Genomic DNA, 14,884 nt, shown 5'->3' with positions numbered 1-14,884 from the left:
GTTTCTAATTGTTCTATTGCATCAGCATTAATTTTAAAGTGAGTTTTAATGTACTAGAGTTCATTTTTAACGTTTGCTTTATTCAGGAATTCTTGAGCTTTTTAAATGCTTTGTGCATCTGTGACTTCAAACGACATTACAACCTAAAAATATTCAATATAAGAATGCTATTAAAAAAATCATTATATATTTACTGAGTTGTTTTAAAACATCAAAGTGTTCTGCATAAAAGGTGAGAGGTGTATTTGGTAAACTGTTTTCATAAAACTCTAATCTTATTGGTGCTTTTAAAAAGATTTTCTTAACATTGCTAATTATCCCATTGACATCTGGATAATTCAGTCTAATTGTTTCAAACACTAAATGTAACCCATGTGCCATACATGTTAAGTGTGTTATATTTTCATAAAACACCTTCAAATTAGTACCAGTTTTGATCATGTATGAAGCACCATCTGATACAAACAATTTAACTTTTTTGTGTTCAGTTTCTTTTGGCCACAATAAAGCTACAAATTAACAATTAAATAAATTATAATAATTTCAATGCTTAAAATTATCAATAGCACACCCAAGGATTCGTTTATAAATCTCTAGATTGTTTTGCTATTAGTTTTAACAAGCTGCTTCAAAGGTAGTAGAAATGGACGCCCAGCTTCTTCAGAAGATAACTGTCCAATTACTAAATGGCCTATGTATCTTCCTAATCTATCCGTCGTCTCATCGACGTTAATCCATATATTATTATTGCCAACAGAATTTCTAATTTGTTTAATTAGCTGTAAATTATAAAATTTATGTTAAAAATTTTTTAAATAAAAATTCTAGTGCTCACCATATCGTAATCTTTTGGTAAATAATTTTTTCTCAGAGTGCTTTCTGAGGGTAAATGCCTTCTTGTATACTTATACATAAAATTTTTAAACTCAGGACAACTAACTTTATTCCATGGAATATTTGCGGCGGTAAATGCCCTACATAAATCGGTGCAAAATTGCGTAAAATCATTGTCGGAACTAATGTTTAATAAAGTCTGTTTACTGGATTTATTCTCGTTCTTTTTATGTGCATCGCCACTGCAGTGCCGTTGAAAGTGTGATTTTTTTTCGCACTTAAACTAGGAAACAAAATTGTGAACATAATTCAAGCTTCAGTATTTTAAATGTTTACTTTACTTGAAAATTAGTGCCCAAATTATTCTTTAACCAAAATTTGATTTTATCTTTCATGGATGATTTTACCTTAGGTATTTTGAGGATTCTTTACTGTATGCACAAAAATCAAAACCGGGTTCAGCACACTCACTAACACCCAAAGACACTCAGTAGCACTAACAATAAACTTCTAAAATAAAATGCTTTTCCAGAGATTCACTTTAGGTCTCGAACGGTAAATTAGGCACTTTAGGGAGTAATAAATGGACGTTAAATAAATAGATTTTTTTAAATTCGGATAAATATATAAATTTCGCGCAATGTCTGAAGTAGATATAAGAAGGCAAAAAACCTAAGATCCGAAGCCTAATGATTATCTATTATTTTTAACTTATCATTCCCTGGTATGTGCAAATATTATATTGTCAACTATCGTTCCATTTCAATCATATCTAATTTTTCAAGAGTTTTTGAAATTTCTCATCATTATTTTTTATTTTTTTCAGGTACGTAACTGCTTAAGTAATTTCTAAGTTGGATTTATTAAAGTAAGGTAAGTGTATAAGATAGAAAGACAAAAAGTTTCACCTGCGGTATTTCCGCCACTATACTTCTTGCAAACTGTAGTTCTAATAAGCTAGTTCCATTACTTTTAATCAAATACTGAACACTTATGACTAAACTTGAAAAGGAATGACTGGATTAATATTTTTTGTAGTGACTAATTTGTCAAGATCTGCAGCTTCTATTTTAAAAAATCTGATAAAAGAACTGATTTTTTTCTCACCTTCATGCATCTTTTTCTAATTAGAATAGTAGTTATGTAAGCCCCAATGTTATGCTAGCCAGATTACCTTGCATCAACAGGTTTTGAAATTGTTGACCCATAATTTTTTTGATGTCTTAACATATATTTAAACCGTCAAAGATTCTAAATTTAGTAAGTGGGTTCCAGCACGGAAAATGAACAGTTTAGTGCTTTTTTTATTAACCGTAGTAGCTTTTGGCAGCTGCCTCAAACTCCGTAAGTTTAGTAGTTTAGTCGAACACAGATTTTCAGTTTTTGTAAACAAATAATTAGCTTCCAGTTTCAAAAAATGTGATAGAAAGACAACCGATTTTAACCAGTGCTTGAGTGAAGCTATTTATGGCGCTCTTAGAATCTTAGACAAACCTTTGCCATCGCATGGTTTACCAAGTTTGTATGGCGTCGAATTTCCAGACGTCTTTACAATGGGAAATAGTACCTATGGGCTGCTACAAAAATTTTACCAAACTAGGTATATTGGTCTGTCGAAGCCAGAGAATATAAATGCTAAGTATTAAGTTTCACGTTGATTTTACGTTTCATTTAAGTATTTTCTTACAAAGACTAGATTTTGGTCCTTTGACTATCACTTTAACGATAGAAGCTACTTACTCTCAACTTACAGTAGAAACTGAATTTGAGGCTCAAGGTACTATTGTCCTTCTACCTGTAAACGTCATAACACCTGTTGTATACACTTTGGGTAGGTACTCTGCACACACGCTCTTTATAATCGTTTTAAAAAACGCCTTTTAGTTAATCCAACATACACATTCACGTTTGTACTGGAAGAGTACGAAAAAGGTACTACTTATTTTCGGGTAATAGATTCCAAAATCGATGCACAAACTCAGGGTCTTAAATTTGATTACAAAGGGTTGTTTTCCAACAAAGTTCTAAATGAAGAGTTTAATAATGCTATGGATGAGAAATGGAGGCAAATATGGATTCTTTTTAAAAGCTTTGATGAAGTGCTTTTTGCTCCTCTATTCGGTACAATCTTTAACGATTTTCTGAAAAAAGTTCCCGCTGCTGAACTCGTCGATGGATAGTTTTTATGTAAACTTGACAATTAATAATCTAGAAATAAACAATGTTTTTATTTGTTTTATTTGTCTTCACGTACATTATATAATAATGCATATTCAAATCGATCATTTACATAACAACATAATTTTCAAAACTTTCAAATACAAATGCCAGACAACCTTGCATTAAGCAGGTTTGAAATTGTTGACCCATTCTTTTTTTGAAGTGTTTACATATTTAAACCATCAGAAGTTCTAAATTTATTAAGCAGAGTCCAACCGGACAATGAAGAGTTTAGTGCTTTGTTTAGTAGTCGTAGTCGTTTTTGGTAGCTGCCTCAAACTTCGTAAGTAGTTTTAGACAAAAACAGAATTTCACTTTTTGTCAACACATGATTAAGCTTCCAGTTTTAAAAAATGTGATAGAAGAAGTACTAATTTCAACCAGTGTTTGAGCAAATCTATTCACGGTGCTCTTACATCATTAGAAAAACCGCTAAAATCGCATGGTTTACCAAGTTTGCACGATGTTCTGTTCCCACCTGCCTTTGGTTTCGAAATTGGAAATAGTACTTACGGTTTGAAACAAAAATGTGGTAATCTCAGGCTTTTCGGTTTGTCAAATCCCGAAAATGTAGCTGCAAGGTACTACATACCTCTAAATTTGTACACTTTTACACAAATTTTGAATTCAGAATGAATTTCGGTCCGGTAGTCAGTACTTTAACAGTAGAGACTACTTATTCTGAACTCAAGTGGACTGCTGAATGGGAAGTTCAAGGTACCATGGTTCTTCTACCTTTAAACGTCGTAACAGCGGTTGAGGCAATTTTGGGTGTGTTTTGTACAAAATGTGGGAATTGTTTTCTAAACTGTTAAGTTTTAGTTGAGCCCGTACTTACCATAATTTTTGATTTAGAAGAGTACGAAAAAGGTGGTACCCACTTTAGGGTGGCGGGTACTGGAATCGATTTACAAGCACGAGATTTTGTTATTGATTATAAACGGTTGTTCTCCAATGAACGTCTGAATCGTGAATTTAATTCTGCGTTGGTGGAAAAGAGTTCTGAAATATTTGCAATGTTTAAGCACCTAGAAAAGATCTATGCACCTGCTTTTGGTTCTATGCTTAATGGATTTTTGGAAAAAGTACCCGTTGCTGAGCTTTTTGACGGGTAATTTTTGATTTGGTGTAAAGTTCCCGTGACGTGAAAGTGACCTCTTAAAATAACATTTTCTCATTTCTGTCAAGCGGTACCTAATTAAAATTAGCAGTTATATAAACATCAGTTTTTTTTTTAAATCCCTAATGCTCGCCGGATTACCTTGCTTCAAGCATGTTTGAAACCGTTGACTTTTCTTTTTTTAATGTCTTAATATATATTTAAAGCACTAAAGGATCAAAATCTATTGGATTTCAAGACGGAAGATGAACAGTTTCGTGCTTTGTTTATTAACCGTAGTGGTATACGTTCGTATTATGACTGTTCTAAATGCGGTCTTTTAGTTGATCCAACGTTTACATTTAGTTTTGAACTGGAAGAGTACGACAAAAGTACTAGTTATTTTAGGGTAATCAATTCCAAACTAGACATGCAAGTAGAGGGCATTAAATTCGGCTTCAAACAACTAAATTTATAAAAAAAAATTCTTCAGGCAATTTTCGAAGTCTCGCAATTTGCATACATTGGAAGTATTGAAAAGTTGAGTTTTTGAAAATTGCCTCTAAAAATCCACAAAAAATTCTGAGACGTAGATCTTTCTGGAGCAAGAATTTTGAAAATTATTTGGCTTGACAATTATATTTTTTATTTCCAACAATTTCCATATTTTATTAGACAATTCTATAAAAACTGTAAAAGATTTCGAAGAAAGGAGGCCGAAAGAAAATTCTGGAGGTTGAAATCTACAAAAAATTAAAGTTTAAAATTTTCACGAAAATGTCTAAAAATCTACAACAAATTCTGGGATATACAGGGTGAGTCATTAGGTGCGCGTTTCTCGATATGTCACTTATTATTAAAAGTCGTTGTCCAGTTCTTTGAGGAATATACTGTGATTAAAAAGTCTAGGAAAAGGCTAATGAGAATATGTAAAAACATATAGCGTGTTTTATTTACAAAAACTAGTGAAAATTGTATAGTCCTAAAAAAAAACGTACAACTTTGGTATTTGTGCTGGAGCAAAATTTTGGATATATTTTTCTTGAAAATCATTTATTGTTTTATTTAATCTTAAAAATTGCAAACATTCTTTCCAATATCAGCACTTTTCGAAGAAATGAAGGTCCAATTTATTTCTAGATAGAGGTCTTAGTCTGCAGAAAAATGTCTCTAGGTAATTTTTGGAAGGAGTTTTCTAAAAATCCACAAAAAATTCTGGGTTTTAAAATCTCAACATGCTAATTCCAAAAATAAAGCGTGTTTATGGTTCCGGAGCAAGATTTTCAAAACATTCGGTTTGAAAATTGAAGAAACTAAAGATTGGACCATTGAAAAACTGAAAATCGAGAAACTTAAAAATCGAAGAAACTTAATGAATCAAAAAATTGGAAAGAAGAAAAATCGAATTGGAAAACCCACAAATTATAAAATCGAAAAACTGTTATATGGAAAGATCGAAAAATTGAAAAACTCAATATTGAGAAATGGAAAAAATAGAATTTAAAAAGATTGAAAAATCGAATAAATGAAAAAATATTAAAATTCAATAATAATAATAATTATTAGATACATATTTAAAATAAAAATTAAAAATATTGCAAATCAATTGAAGGAAATGAAAAATTCAAAAACTGAAAAAATGCAAAACAGAAAAAGTGGAAAATCAAAAAATTGTAAATCGAAGAACTGAAGAAACGAAAGACTGAAACACTGAAAAACTAAAAATCGAAAAAACTTAATGAATTAAAAAATTGGAAAAAATAAAAACCGTAGCAAATCGAAAAATTCGAATACCCAGAAATTGTGAAACCAAAAAATTATGGAATCGTCAAAATTGTAAAGTGGAAAAACTGTAACATTGGAAGATGGAAAAAATCGAATAAATGAAAAAGTTTTGAAATCCAATAATAAAATGAAAACTAGAAGCATTACAAATCAACAATTAAAAACTGAAAAATTGCAAATCGAAAAATTGAGAAATCCAAAAGCTGAAAATTTATTAATTTTTTTAATTTTTATTTAAATGAAAGTTACAGATTGGCGGAAATTTACAGAAAATAAAGAAAATAAAAGCCGATGTGAAAAATTGCAGTTAGATGAATTGAAGAAATGAAAAATTGAAAAATTAAAAATTAAAAACTTGTGAAACTGCAAATCAAAAAATTCTAAAATCCAAAAGCTGAATAATTCAGAATTTGAAACTGAAACTCGAGAAATCGAAAAATCTAAAAATTAAAGTGTTGAAGAACTAAACAATAGAAAAATTTAAACTTCAAAAAATCGAAAAATTGAATAATCTAAAATATAAATATCTAAAATTTAAAAATTCGAATAATTGAAAAACAGTAAGGTAGAAGAACTGAGACGTTGACAAATCGCAAAATCTAAAATTAAAAAAATCCAAAGATTAAAATACCGGAAAATTGAAGAACCTAAAATTTGGAAAATCGAGAAATCTAAACGTCGAAAAGTCGAAAAATCGATTAATTGAAAAATTGAGAATTCCATAAACCGGCAAATCAAAAATTTGGAAATGCTGAAATTTAAAAAATCGAAAACTTGTAGGATCAGAAAATTCAAAAATCGTAATAGCTAAATTACGGAAAATTGAAAAATAGAAAAATAAAAATAAAAAACGAAAATTTGAAAATCGAGAAACTGAAAATTGTAAAATTTAAAATAGAAAAATGTAAAATTTTAAACATTAGGAGTGAAATATTGTGAAGAATCAAAAAATCGAAAAATCGAAAGTCGAAAATTCGAAAAATTGAAAACCAGGAAAATCGAAGAACTGAAACAAAAAGAATTAAAAACCTAAAATGTGAAAAAATCGAAAAATCCAGAAAAAGCGAGAAATACAAAATTCGAAAAATTTTAGAAAAAACTGCAAAAATTGACATAAAAATTTCACTAAGTCATTTGGAAAATCATAGGGTTTTCCAAGACATGAGGCCAAAAGTAAATTCTTGAGGTCGAAATCTACAAGAAAATCGTTCTGCGTCTGTAACTCAACAACTACACTATGATTTTCTTATATTACAGTAACAAATATAGTGATAATAAAATTGTTTTATACAACTACGACATGACGTCAACATAAACTGTTAGGTATATAACATGGTTTCACACCGGGTGTGAAAGCGACCTCTTCTCAGACTTATCTTAATTAAGATTAAAAATAACTTTTCTCATTTTTACGCACCAGCATCTAATTAAAACTAGCAGTTATGTAAACACCAGTTTTTTGAAAAATTCCTAATGCTCGCCGGATTACCTTGCTTCAAGCAAGTTTGAAACTGTTGATCCATTCCTTTTTTGATGTCTTAATATATATTTAAACCACCAAAGTTCAAAATTTAATTGACTCCAAGACGGAAGATGAACAGTTTCGTGCTTTGTTTATTGACCGTAGTGGCTTTTGGCAGCTGCCTCAAACTTCGTAAGTAGAAAAAAGCAGATTTCGCTTTTTGAGAACAAATAATTAAGCTTCCAGTTTCAAAAAATGCGACCGAAAGAGAACCGACTTTAACCAGTGCTTGAGTGAAGCTATTCATGGTGCTCTAAAAATCTTAGACAAACCTTTGTCGTCTCATGATCTACCAAGTTTGTACGACGTCGAATTTCCAGACCTTGTTCTTGAGTTCGGAAACCGCACCTATGGGCTGCTACAGAAATATGATCAAATTAGGTTTATTGGTCTGTCGAAACCGGAGAATATAAACGCAAAGTATTATTTTCAATGAAGGTTTTACCTTTTATTTATTTTCTTACGCAGATTAGATTTTGGTCCTTTGACTAGTACTTTGACAATAGAGGCTACTTACTCACAACTTACGCTAGAAGCTGAACTTGAGGCTCAAGGTACTATTGTTCTTCTACCCGTAAATGTCATAACATCTGTCGAGGACATTTTAGGTATGTACTCTGTACACGTGCACACTATAATTACTCTAAATACGGTTTTGTAGTTGATCCAACGCTTACGTTGAGTTTTGAACTGGCAGAGTACGACAAAGGTACTACTTTTTTTAGTGTGGTCGATTCGAAAGTAGATATACAAATGCAGGGTATTAAATTTGACTACAAACAACTATTTTCCAACGAAATTCTGAACGAAGAATTCAATTGTGCTATGAGTACAAAATGGCAGTCAGTTTTTGTACTTTTTAAGAATTTTGAAGCGATTTTTGCCCCACGGTTTGCGACAATCTTTAACGCTTTTCTGAAAAAAGTTCCCGTTGCTGAACTTTTCGATAATTAGGGGTTTATGTGTTTATTTAACATTTTTAAAGCTGCATTATTTGTAGCTTAAAAATAAAAAACAAGTTCCTATATTAGTTTTATTTGTGTTTATCTAGATAACATAACAAAGTATTTACATAACAACTTATTTAATGAGAAGTTTATGCTATTTTTAAAATTATGTTCCAATAAGGTGGTTCCGTCCTCTTTATAAATGCTTGAACATTCAACTACTGGACATTCATTTACTGAACTGCGCTAAGAATGAACAGTTTAACACTTTGTGTAGTCACCTTAGCAACCATTTCTAGTTGTCTGCAGCTTCGTAAGTAACTTCTCTAAACATTGACACCAATTTAATGAATTGTGCAGCTTCTAGTTTCCAAAAATGTGACAGAAGACGAACTGATTTCAACCAGTGTTTAAGTAAAGCTATCCATGGTGCTATTACGTCGTTAGAAAAACCACTAAAATCCCATGGTTTACCGAGTTTGTACGATGTTGTGTTTCCACCCGATGTGGTTGCCGAATTTGGAAATAGTACTTACGGTTTAAAACAAAAATCTAGCAATCTGAGGTTTACTGGTTTGTCAAACCCACAGGATGTAGCGGCAAGGTACCACTTTTAAACTTGAGCAACAATTTTTTACACGTTTGTAATGCAGAATGGACTTTGGCCCGGTAACTAGTACTTTAACAATAGAGGCTACGTATTCTGAAATCACGTGGTCCTCTGAATGGAAAGCTGAAGGTACTGTGGTTCTTCTGCCTTTAAACGTCGTAACATCGGTTGAGGTAGTTTTGGGTGTGTTTTGTACAAAAAGTCGAAATTGTTTTCTAAAGTATTAAGTTTTAGTTGAACCTGTATTTACCTTGAAATTCGACTTGCAAGAGTACGAAAGAGATGGTACCTATTTCAGAGTGGTTGGTACTGGAATTGATATACAAACACGAGATGTTACATTTGATTTTAAAAAGCTCTTCCCCAGTGAACGTTTGAATCGTGAATTTAATTCAGCGATGACCGAAAAGTGGTCTGAAATATTTGCGGGATTTCAGCACATGCTACAGATGTATACACCTTTCTTTGGCGCTATGTTCGATGGCTTTTTGGAGAAAGTACCAGTTGCTGAGCTTTTTGATGGGTAATTTTGTATTTCATGTAATGTTTGATTGGTAATTCTTTTGACTTAATAATGCTTATCGTTTTCTTGAATTCGTAATACCTAATCAATTTATTAAGAGTTTTCTTTTTCTTTAGCTACACTTCCTTTATATATAGGTATTTTATTCTATGTACTATGTTTTCTTTACTGTTTCTGCAATTAAATAATTTAATAATTTAGTAATTTATTTTCCAACAGACAATTGTCCATATAGGAACATATACTGACAGAGTGGTACTACATTTACATACATAATAAAAAATTAATAGTAAAAAATGAATATATAAACTAGAGAAAAATAAACAAAACACCATAAATAATTAACAATCGGTATTCCTATACAAGATTAATTAAGCCATTCGTACTACAAGACCAGACAGTTGACATACATTTTATTGTCTATAATGCAATATAATTATTTTTTTTACTTTACTTCTATTATTTAATTCTATATTTCAAGTTTAACTGAACCGTGCAACATGAAAGACACGGAATCATGTTGTTCTGAGTGTTACGAATTAATTGAAGATGAAAGCAAATCATTTATGTGTGGTGGTGAATGTGGTTATATCACCCATTTGGACTGCTCCAGTTTCAAGAAAACGGAACTGAAGTTTATCGAAAATAACAGAGTTTAGAAAAAAAGAAAGGTTGAAGTCATAACCGGAACAGCACAAATTGAGGAAACTGCCAACTTCTCGGCATCTTTAAAAACAAAAAAGGCTTGGATTTATGTAGGCAACGTCAAGAAGTCTGCTACCTCCGATGATGTCCAAAATTATATTGTAAATCGATATCAAGATGAAGATATCAATATCTCCATCGAGAATATTTCGTATAAGGGTCAAAATCAATCATTTTACATTGGAATTAAATTTGAATTGAAGAAACGGCTAATGGTCGCGACTTTTTGGCCAAAAGAAGTAGTCGTAAGAAGGTTTAACTTTGATTTTAAAAATAGTCGGGGTTTTCAGTTAACTCCTCAAGTTGTTCAGGTAACATCAAGCAATTGAATAGGTCATCGTCAGGGAATGATTTAAATCAGTCAATTATTAATATTTACAATATAAATATTCAGTGCCTTAGTAATAAGATCCATGAGTTAGAGGCATTTTTGAAATGTTCAGAACCTCTTGAAATAATTTGCTTAAATGAACATTGGCTGAATTCCACTGAAATTCATTCATTAAAATTGGAACAGTATGAGATTGTTACAAGTTTTTGTCGTTTACGTCATATTCATGGTGGAGTTTGTATTCTTCTACATAGAAGTATTACTCGTTTTAAGATTTTAAACTGTACTAAATTCTGTCACGAAGTTCATTGTGAATTTGTTGGAATAAGCCCCAAGAATCTCATTATAGTTTCTGTCTATAGATCGCCTAATGGTGACTTTGATGTTTTCCTTTCAAACTTAGATTCTCTACTAAATAGCATAATGGGGAGAAACAGTGCTTCACACACTGTTGTAACTGGTGATTTCAACACAGACTTTCGTTTACAAGAGAATGATACATGTGCTCTTCTACATTTATTACGCTCATTTGGTCTTAAACAAACTGTGTTTGAGATTACGCGAGTAAATGCATGTCTTGATAACATTTTCACGAATATTGAAAATGATAAGTACGCAACTGTAGTACATGAACCTTTTTTGTCTGATCACAAAGGGATTTGTATGACTTTATATACAACAAATGATTCTATATATGTAAATCAGAGTATCTTCTACAGACCTCATACGTTTATTGGTATGTTTAACTTGTATAATTATTTGGAAAATCTGTCGTGGTCCTTTTTAGAAGATACTTCCCTCGACTTGAATGACTTGTGGAATAAATTTTTGCTTGTGTTGTCATCTGCCATTGATGTCTATTTACCAATCAAACATAAAAAGATCCGTTCTCCTAAGGATAAAATATTTTGGTTTAATGAGACACTTAAAAAAATGCGTGAACAATTAATATTTTATGGTAACTTAGTAAGCAGAAACCTGATTACCCGAAAACAGTTCAATAAATTTGGAAATATTTACCGTAAAGCTATTGAATCAAAAAAGAGAGCCTACGACAATTACATTTCTAAGTCAAACAATAAACAAAAAGCCTCCTGGGATGTGATAAACTCATATAAAAACAACTCAAAAAACATGATATTCCTTCTGAATTATCTTCTAATGATTTTAATAATTACTTCTTGAATGTTATAAATGACAATGATTTAGGACTTATTAATAGTGTTAGTTACAATGACTTCAAGCCAAATTTGCGAGGGGATCAGCATTTCACATTTTGTCAGATTTCCCAAATTGATATTAGAAATATAATTAATAACATGAAGCGCACAAAAAGTGTAGGTGCCTATAATATATCTTCCTATATTGTAAAGTCTACAATAAATGTGTTGATATCTCCGCTCACTAAACTTATTAATAAATGGTTAATGCACAACATATTTCCCGATGCTCTTAAAATATCTAAAGTTATTCCGCTTCATAAAAAGGGCAACATATTTGACGTTGGTAATTACCGTCCTATTTCTCTTGTTCCAGTTTTAGGCAAAATTCTGGAAGTTTGTATGAAAAACCAATTAGTTGACTATTTAAAAAGTAACCAATTAATTCATCCAACCCAATTCGGTTTTAGACATAATCTTTCAACAACTCTTGCTGTTAAGACAATCTGTGACATTATATTAGCTACATTTGAATCCAAAGAATATGCTTCTGTTAGTTGTTTTGACCTTTCTAAAGCTTTTGATCGTGTCGATCACAACATTTTATGCACAAAGTTAAAATGGCTTTCTATTGATCAAAATTCCGTAACTTTCCTTGAATCCTACCTCCGTTCTAGATGTCAGTTTGTTTATGTTAATGGTGACAAATCAGAGACAACGTATATTAAGAAAGGTGTCCCACAAGGATCAGTACTGGGTCCCATACTTTTCCTTATATATATTAATGACTTGCCACAACCTGCACCAACTGGCAAAATAACTCTCTTTGCAGATGATACTACAATTACTAATACCAGTGATGATATTGCAAAGCTAAGTAATAATGATAATATTTCTAATGAATATTTCACTCGATGGTCATTAAGTAACAAATTATTGATTAATAAAGATAAAAGCCAAAATTTGATTTGCTCTCTTAGGACATTAGATTGCAAAAAAAGAGTATTAAGTTGCTAGGTATTGTGTTAGACACAACGTTGTGTTGGAATTTTCATGTGGACTATATTCTAGATAGAATTGCCAAAAATCTCTTTGTTCTCAGACAAATGCATGGTGTTGTTGCACTTGAAACATTGTTGACTGTGTATCATTCTTGTGCTGGTAGCCTAATTTCTTATGGTATTCTTCTGTGGGGTCATTCTCCTCATGCTGCAAGAATCTTTTCATTTCAAAGGAAATGTATACGTGTCATAGCTGGTCTGGGATATAGACAAGAATGTCGACATGTATTTAAAGATTTAAAGATCCTTACCGTCCCTTCCGTTTATACATATACTTCATTGTTTAATGTATATTCATTCTCATATTTCAGAATTTAACACTGCCGATCATATGTACATGACAAGATCTTGTGATCTCTTTCTCCCTAACTTTACGCGTATAAATAAGTCAAGAGGATCAGACTATTTTGCTGTTAAATTTTATAACGCTCTTCCACCTTTTATAAAATGCTTGAGGAAAGAGGTTTTCAAAAAAAGAATTAAATTATTTCTGGCGAGAAAGGCATTCTTTAACCTTGATGAATTTTCTGTTGTTTCTCAACTTAAACAAATTTGATTTTATTGAGATATATTTTGAATTAGTTTAATTATTATTAGTATCTAAGTGTGTGACTTGAGTAAACATTTGTAATGTATTAGCTTTAATAAACTTATTATTATTATTATTATGTAATTTGTCGCAGAAAATATCGAACTTATCACTCAAACAATTGCATAGTTTAAAACAATTTAATAAAGGAGAATTGTAGTGGTGGTAACTATTCGGAATTACATAATGAAACGTCTGTGGCATTCGGCTTATACTCCTAGGTGCAATGAAATTTATTTGGCTAAGTAATGTATCACTATGCACTGAACCATCAATAATTTTTTGTAAAAATGTAAGACAAGCCAAATTTCTTCTACTCAAAAGTGATGTTTCATTAACTGTGTTCAAAAGAATTTTTTGGTCACAGTGTGGTGCAAGGTATCTGCCAAACATTTTGAAAAATACGTATTTACAAAATTTTCTCACTACATTTTCAACAAGAAAGATATAAATATTATGCGTTGGGTTCCATACTACACTACAGTATTCTAGCTTTGCTCTGACTAAGGTGTAAAACAATAACTTTATACAATGTACATTATGTAAATCTGTTGCATTACGAACTATAAATCCTAACATCTTCATTGCACTGTTTGTAACATATTCGATATGCGGTATAAACGACAATTTGTTATCTACTACAATCCCCAGGTCTTTAAACTGATCACAACGATCTAAAAGCGTACCATTCATGTTGTACATACAATTAATGGGTTGCAATTTCCTAGTTATTGTCATAACTTTACATTCAGGTAAATTTACATTAAGGCAATTAATTTAACAATAATTTAAGAATGAATTAATACTATCTTGTAATTGAAGACAGTCAGAATACGAGGCTATAACATTTACAATCTTCAGATCATCCGCATATATGTAAATTTTACAATCAATATGGTTAGATATGTCATTCAAAAAAAGTATGAAAAGCAACGGACCAAGGTTGGACCCTTGAGCTACACCGCTTTTACAATAAAATTCTTTAGACATAAATCCATTATACTCAACAAATTGACGCCTATTCATAATCATTGATTTCAATAACTGAACTAAACTATTGCACAGACCAAAATTACCAGGTTTTTGGAGTAATATACACTGGTTAACTTTGTCGAATGCTTTTGTAACGTCAGTGTATATTACGTCTACTTGCTTTCTATCATCTAAGACCTGAGAGGCAAATTGCGTAAATTCAACTAGGTTGGTAACAGTTGATTTTCCTCTAATGAAACCAAGTTGATCATGACTTATTTGGCTACTTACATGAAAGTTAATAGTATTAGAAAGTATACACTCAAATATTTTTGCAAAATTACATAGAATTGCTATGGGTCTATAGTTTGTAATCTTGCTTTTATCACCGGATTTGAAAACTGGAAATACTTTTGACACCGACCATACATTAGGATACAATGAATACTTCAAAACTAAGTTATAAATATGAGTCAAAGGCGATAAAAAACAATGAATACAATCTGCTACCACAAACGCTGGTACT

General features: G+C 31.2%; 4 protein-coding genes across 4 annotated transcripts; all 4 read left to right on the top strand.

Annotated features, from left to right (window-relative positions):
- The first annotated feature begins 1,847 nt into the window (after positions 1-1,847).
- Positions 1,848-3,057, top strand: LOC135137949 (uncharacterized). The gene is made up of 4 exons (XM_064067731.1): positions 1,848-2,178; positions 2,236-2,473; positions 2,526-2,665; positions 2,719-3,057. The coding sequence occupies exons 1-4, from the start codon at positions 2,118-2,120 to the stop codon at positions 3,012-3,014; spliced, it is 735 nt and encodes a 244-aa protein (XP_063923801.1). The 5' UTR covers positions 1,848-2,117; the 3' UTR covers positions 3,015-3,057.
- Positions 3,058-3,236: 179 nt separating this feature from the next.
- Positions 3,237-4,274, top strand: LOC135138923 (uncharacterized). The gene is made up of 4 exons (XM_064068955.1): positions 3,237-3,337; positions 3,392-3,635; positions 3,686-3,825; positions 3,877-4,274. The coding sequence occupies exons 1-4, from the start codon at positions 3,277-3,279 to the stop codon at positions 4,167-4,169; spliced, it is 738 nt and encodes a 245-aa protein (XP_063925025.1). The 5' UTR covers positions 3,237-3,276; the 3' UTR covers positions 4,170-4,274.
- Positions 4,275-6,970: 2,696 nt separating this feature from the next.
- Positions 6,971-8,428, top strand: LOC135137950 (uncharacterized). Its single transcript, XM_064067732.1, has 4 exons — positions 6,971-7,592; positions 7,640-7,880; positions 7,929-8,068; positions 8,122-8,428. Exons 1-4 carry the CDS (start codon positions 7,532-7,534, stop codon positions 8,412-8,414), a joined length of 735 nt encoding a protein of 244 aa, XP_063923802.1. The 5' UTR covers positions 6,971-7,531; the 3' UTR covers positions 8,415-8,428.
- Positions 8,429-8,592: 164 nt separating this feature from the next.
- LOC135137945 (uncharacterized) lies at positions 8,593-9,696 on the top strand. Its single transcript, XM_064067726.1, has 4 exons — positions 8,593-8,720; positions 8,768-9,011; positions 9,061-9,200; positions 9,252-9,696. The coding sequence occupies exons 1-4, from the start codon at positions 8,660-8,662 to the stop codon at positions 9,542-9,544; spliced, it is 738 nt and encodes a 245-aa protein (XP_063923796.1). The 5' UTR covers positions 8,593-8,659; the 3' UTR covers positions 9,545-9,696.
- The last annotated feature ends 5,188 nt before the right edge of the window (positions 9,697-14,884 follow it).

The sequence above is a fragment of the Zophobas morio genome, unplaced genomic scaffold, assembly GCF_036711695.1.
Source record: "Zophobas morio isolate AGI-343-1 ecotype UQ-CSIRO unplaced genomic scaffold, CSIRO_AGI_Zmor_V1 ptg000030l, whole genome shotgun sequence".
Lineage (NCBI taxonomy): Eukaryota > Metazoa > Arthropoda > Insecta > Coleoptera > Tenebrionidae > Zophobas > Zophobas morio.
Note: the sequence above shows the minus strand (reverse complement) of the source record. Positions and strands in the feature narration are given on the sequence as shown.

Bases quoted from the DNA above. Each gene is read 5' to 3' on its own strand.
- LOC135137949 (XM_064067731.1), top strand. From the start codon at position 2,118: ATGAACAGTTTAGTGCTTTTTTTATTAACCGTAGTAGCTTTTGGCAGC. The intron at 2,474-2,525 runs GTATTAAGTTTC...TTTCTTACAAAG, and splicing joins CCAGAGAATATAAATGCTAA to ACTAGATTTTGGTCCTTTGA. The intron at 2,666-2,718 runs GTAGGTACTCTG...AACGCCTTTTAG, and splicing joins ACCTGTTGTATACACTTTGG to TTAATCCAACATACACATTC.
- LOC135138923 (XM_064068955.1), top strand. From the start codon at position 3,277: ATGAAGAGTTTAGTGCTTTGTTTAGTAGTCGTAGTCGTTTTTGGTAGC. The intron at 3,338-3,391 runs GTAAGTAGTTTT...CACATGATTAAG, and splicing joins TGGTAGCTGCCTCAAACTTC to CTTCCAGTTTTAAAAAATGT. The intron at 3,636-3,685 runs GTACTACATACC...TTTTGAATTCAG, and splicing joins CCCGAAAATGTAGCTGCAAG to AATGAATTTCGGTCCGGTAG.
- LOC135137950 (XM_064067732.1), top strand. From the start codon at position 7,532: ATGAACAGTTTCGTGCTTTGTTTATTGACCGTAGTGGCTTTTGGCAGC. The intron at 7,593-7,639 runs GTAAGTAGAAAA...CAAATAATTAAG, and splicing joins TGGCAGCTGCCTCAAACTTC to CTTCCAGTTTCAAAAAATGC. The intron at 7,881-7,928 runs GTATTATTTTCA...TTTCTTACGCAG, and splicing joins CCGGAGAATATAAACGCAAA to ATTAGATTTTGGTCCTTTGA.
- LOC135137945 (XM_064067726.1), top strand. From the start codon at position 8,660: ATGAACAGTTTAACACTTTGTGTAGTCACCTTAGCAACCATTTCTAGT. The intron at 8,721-8,767 runs GTAAGTAACTTC...TGAATTGTGCAG, and splicing joins TTCTAGTTGTCTGCAGCTTC to CTTCTAGTTTCCAAAAATGT. The intron at 9,201-9,251 runs GTGTGTTTTGTA...ATTAAGTTTTAG, and splicing joins ATCGGTTGAGGTAGTTTTGG to TTGAACCTGTATTTACCTTG.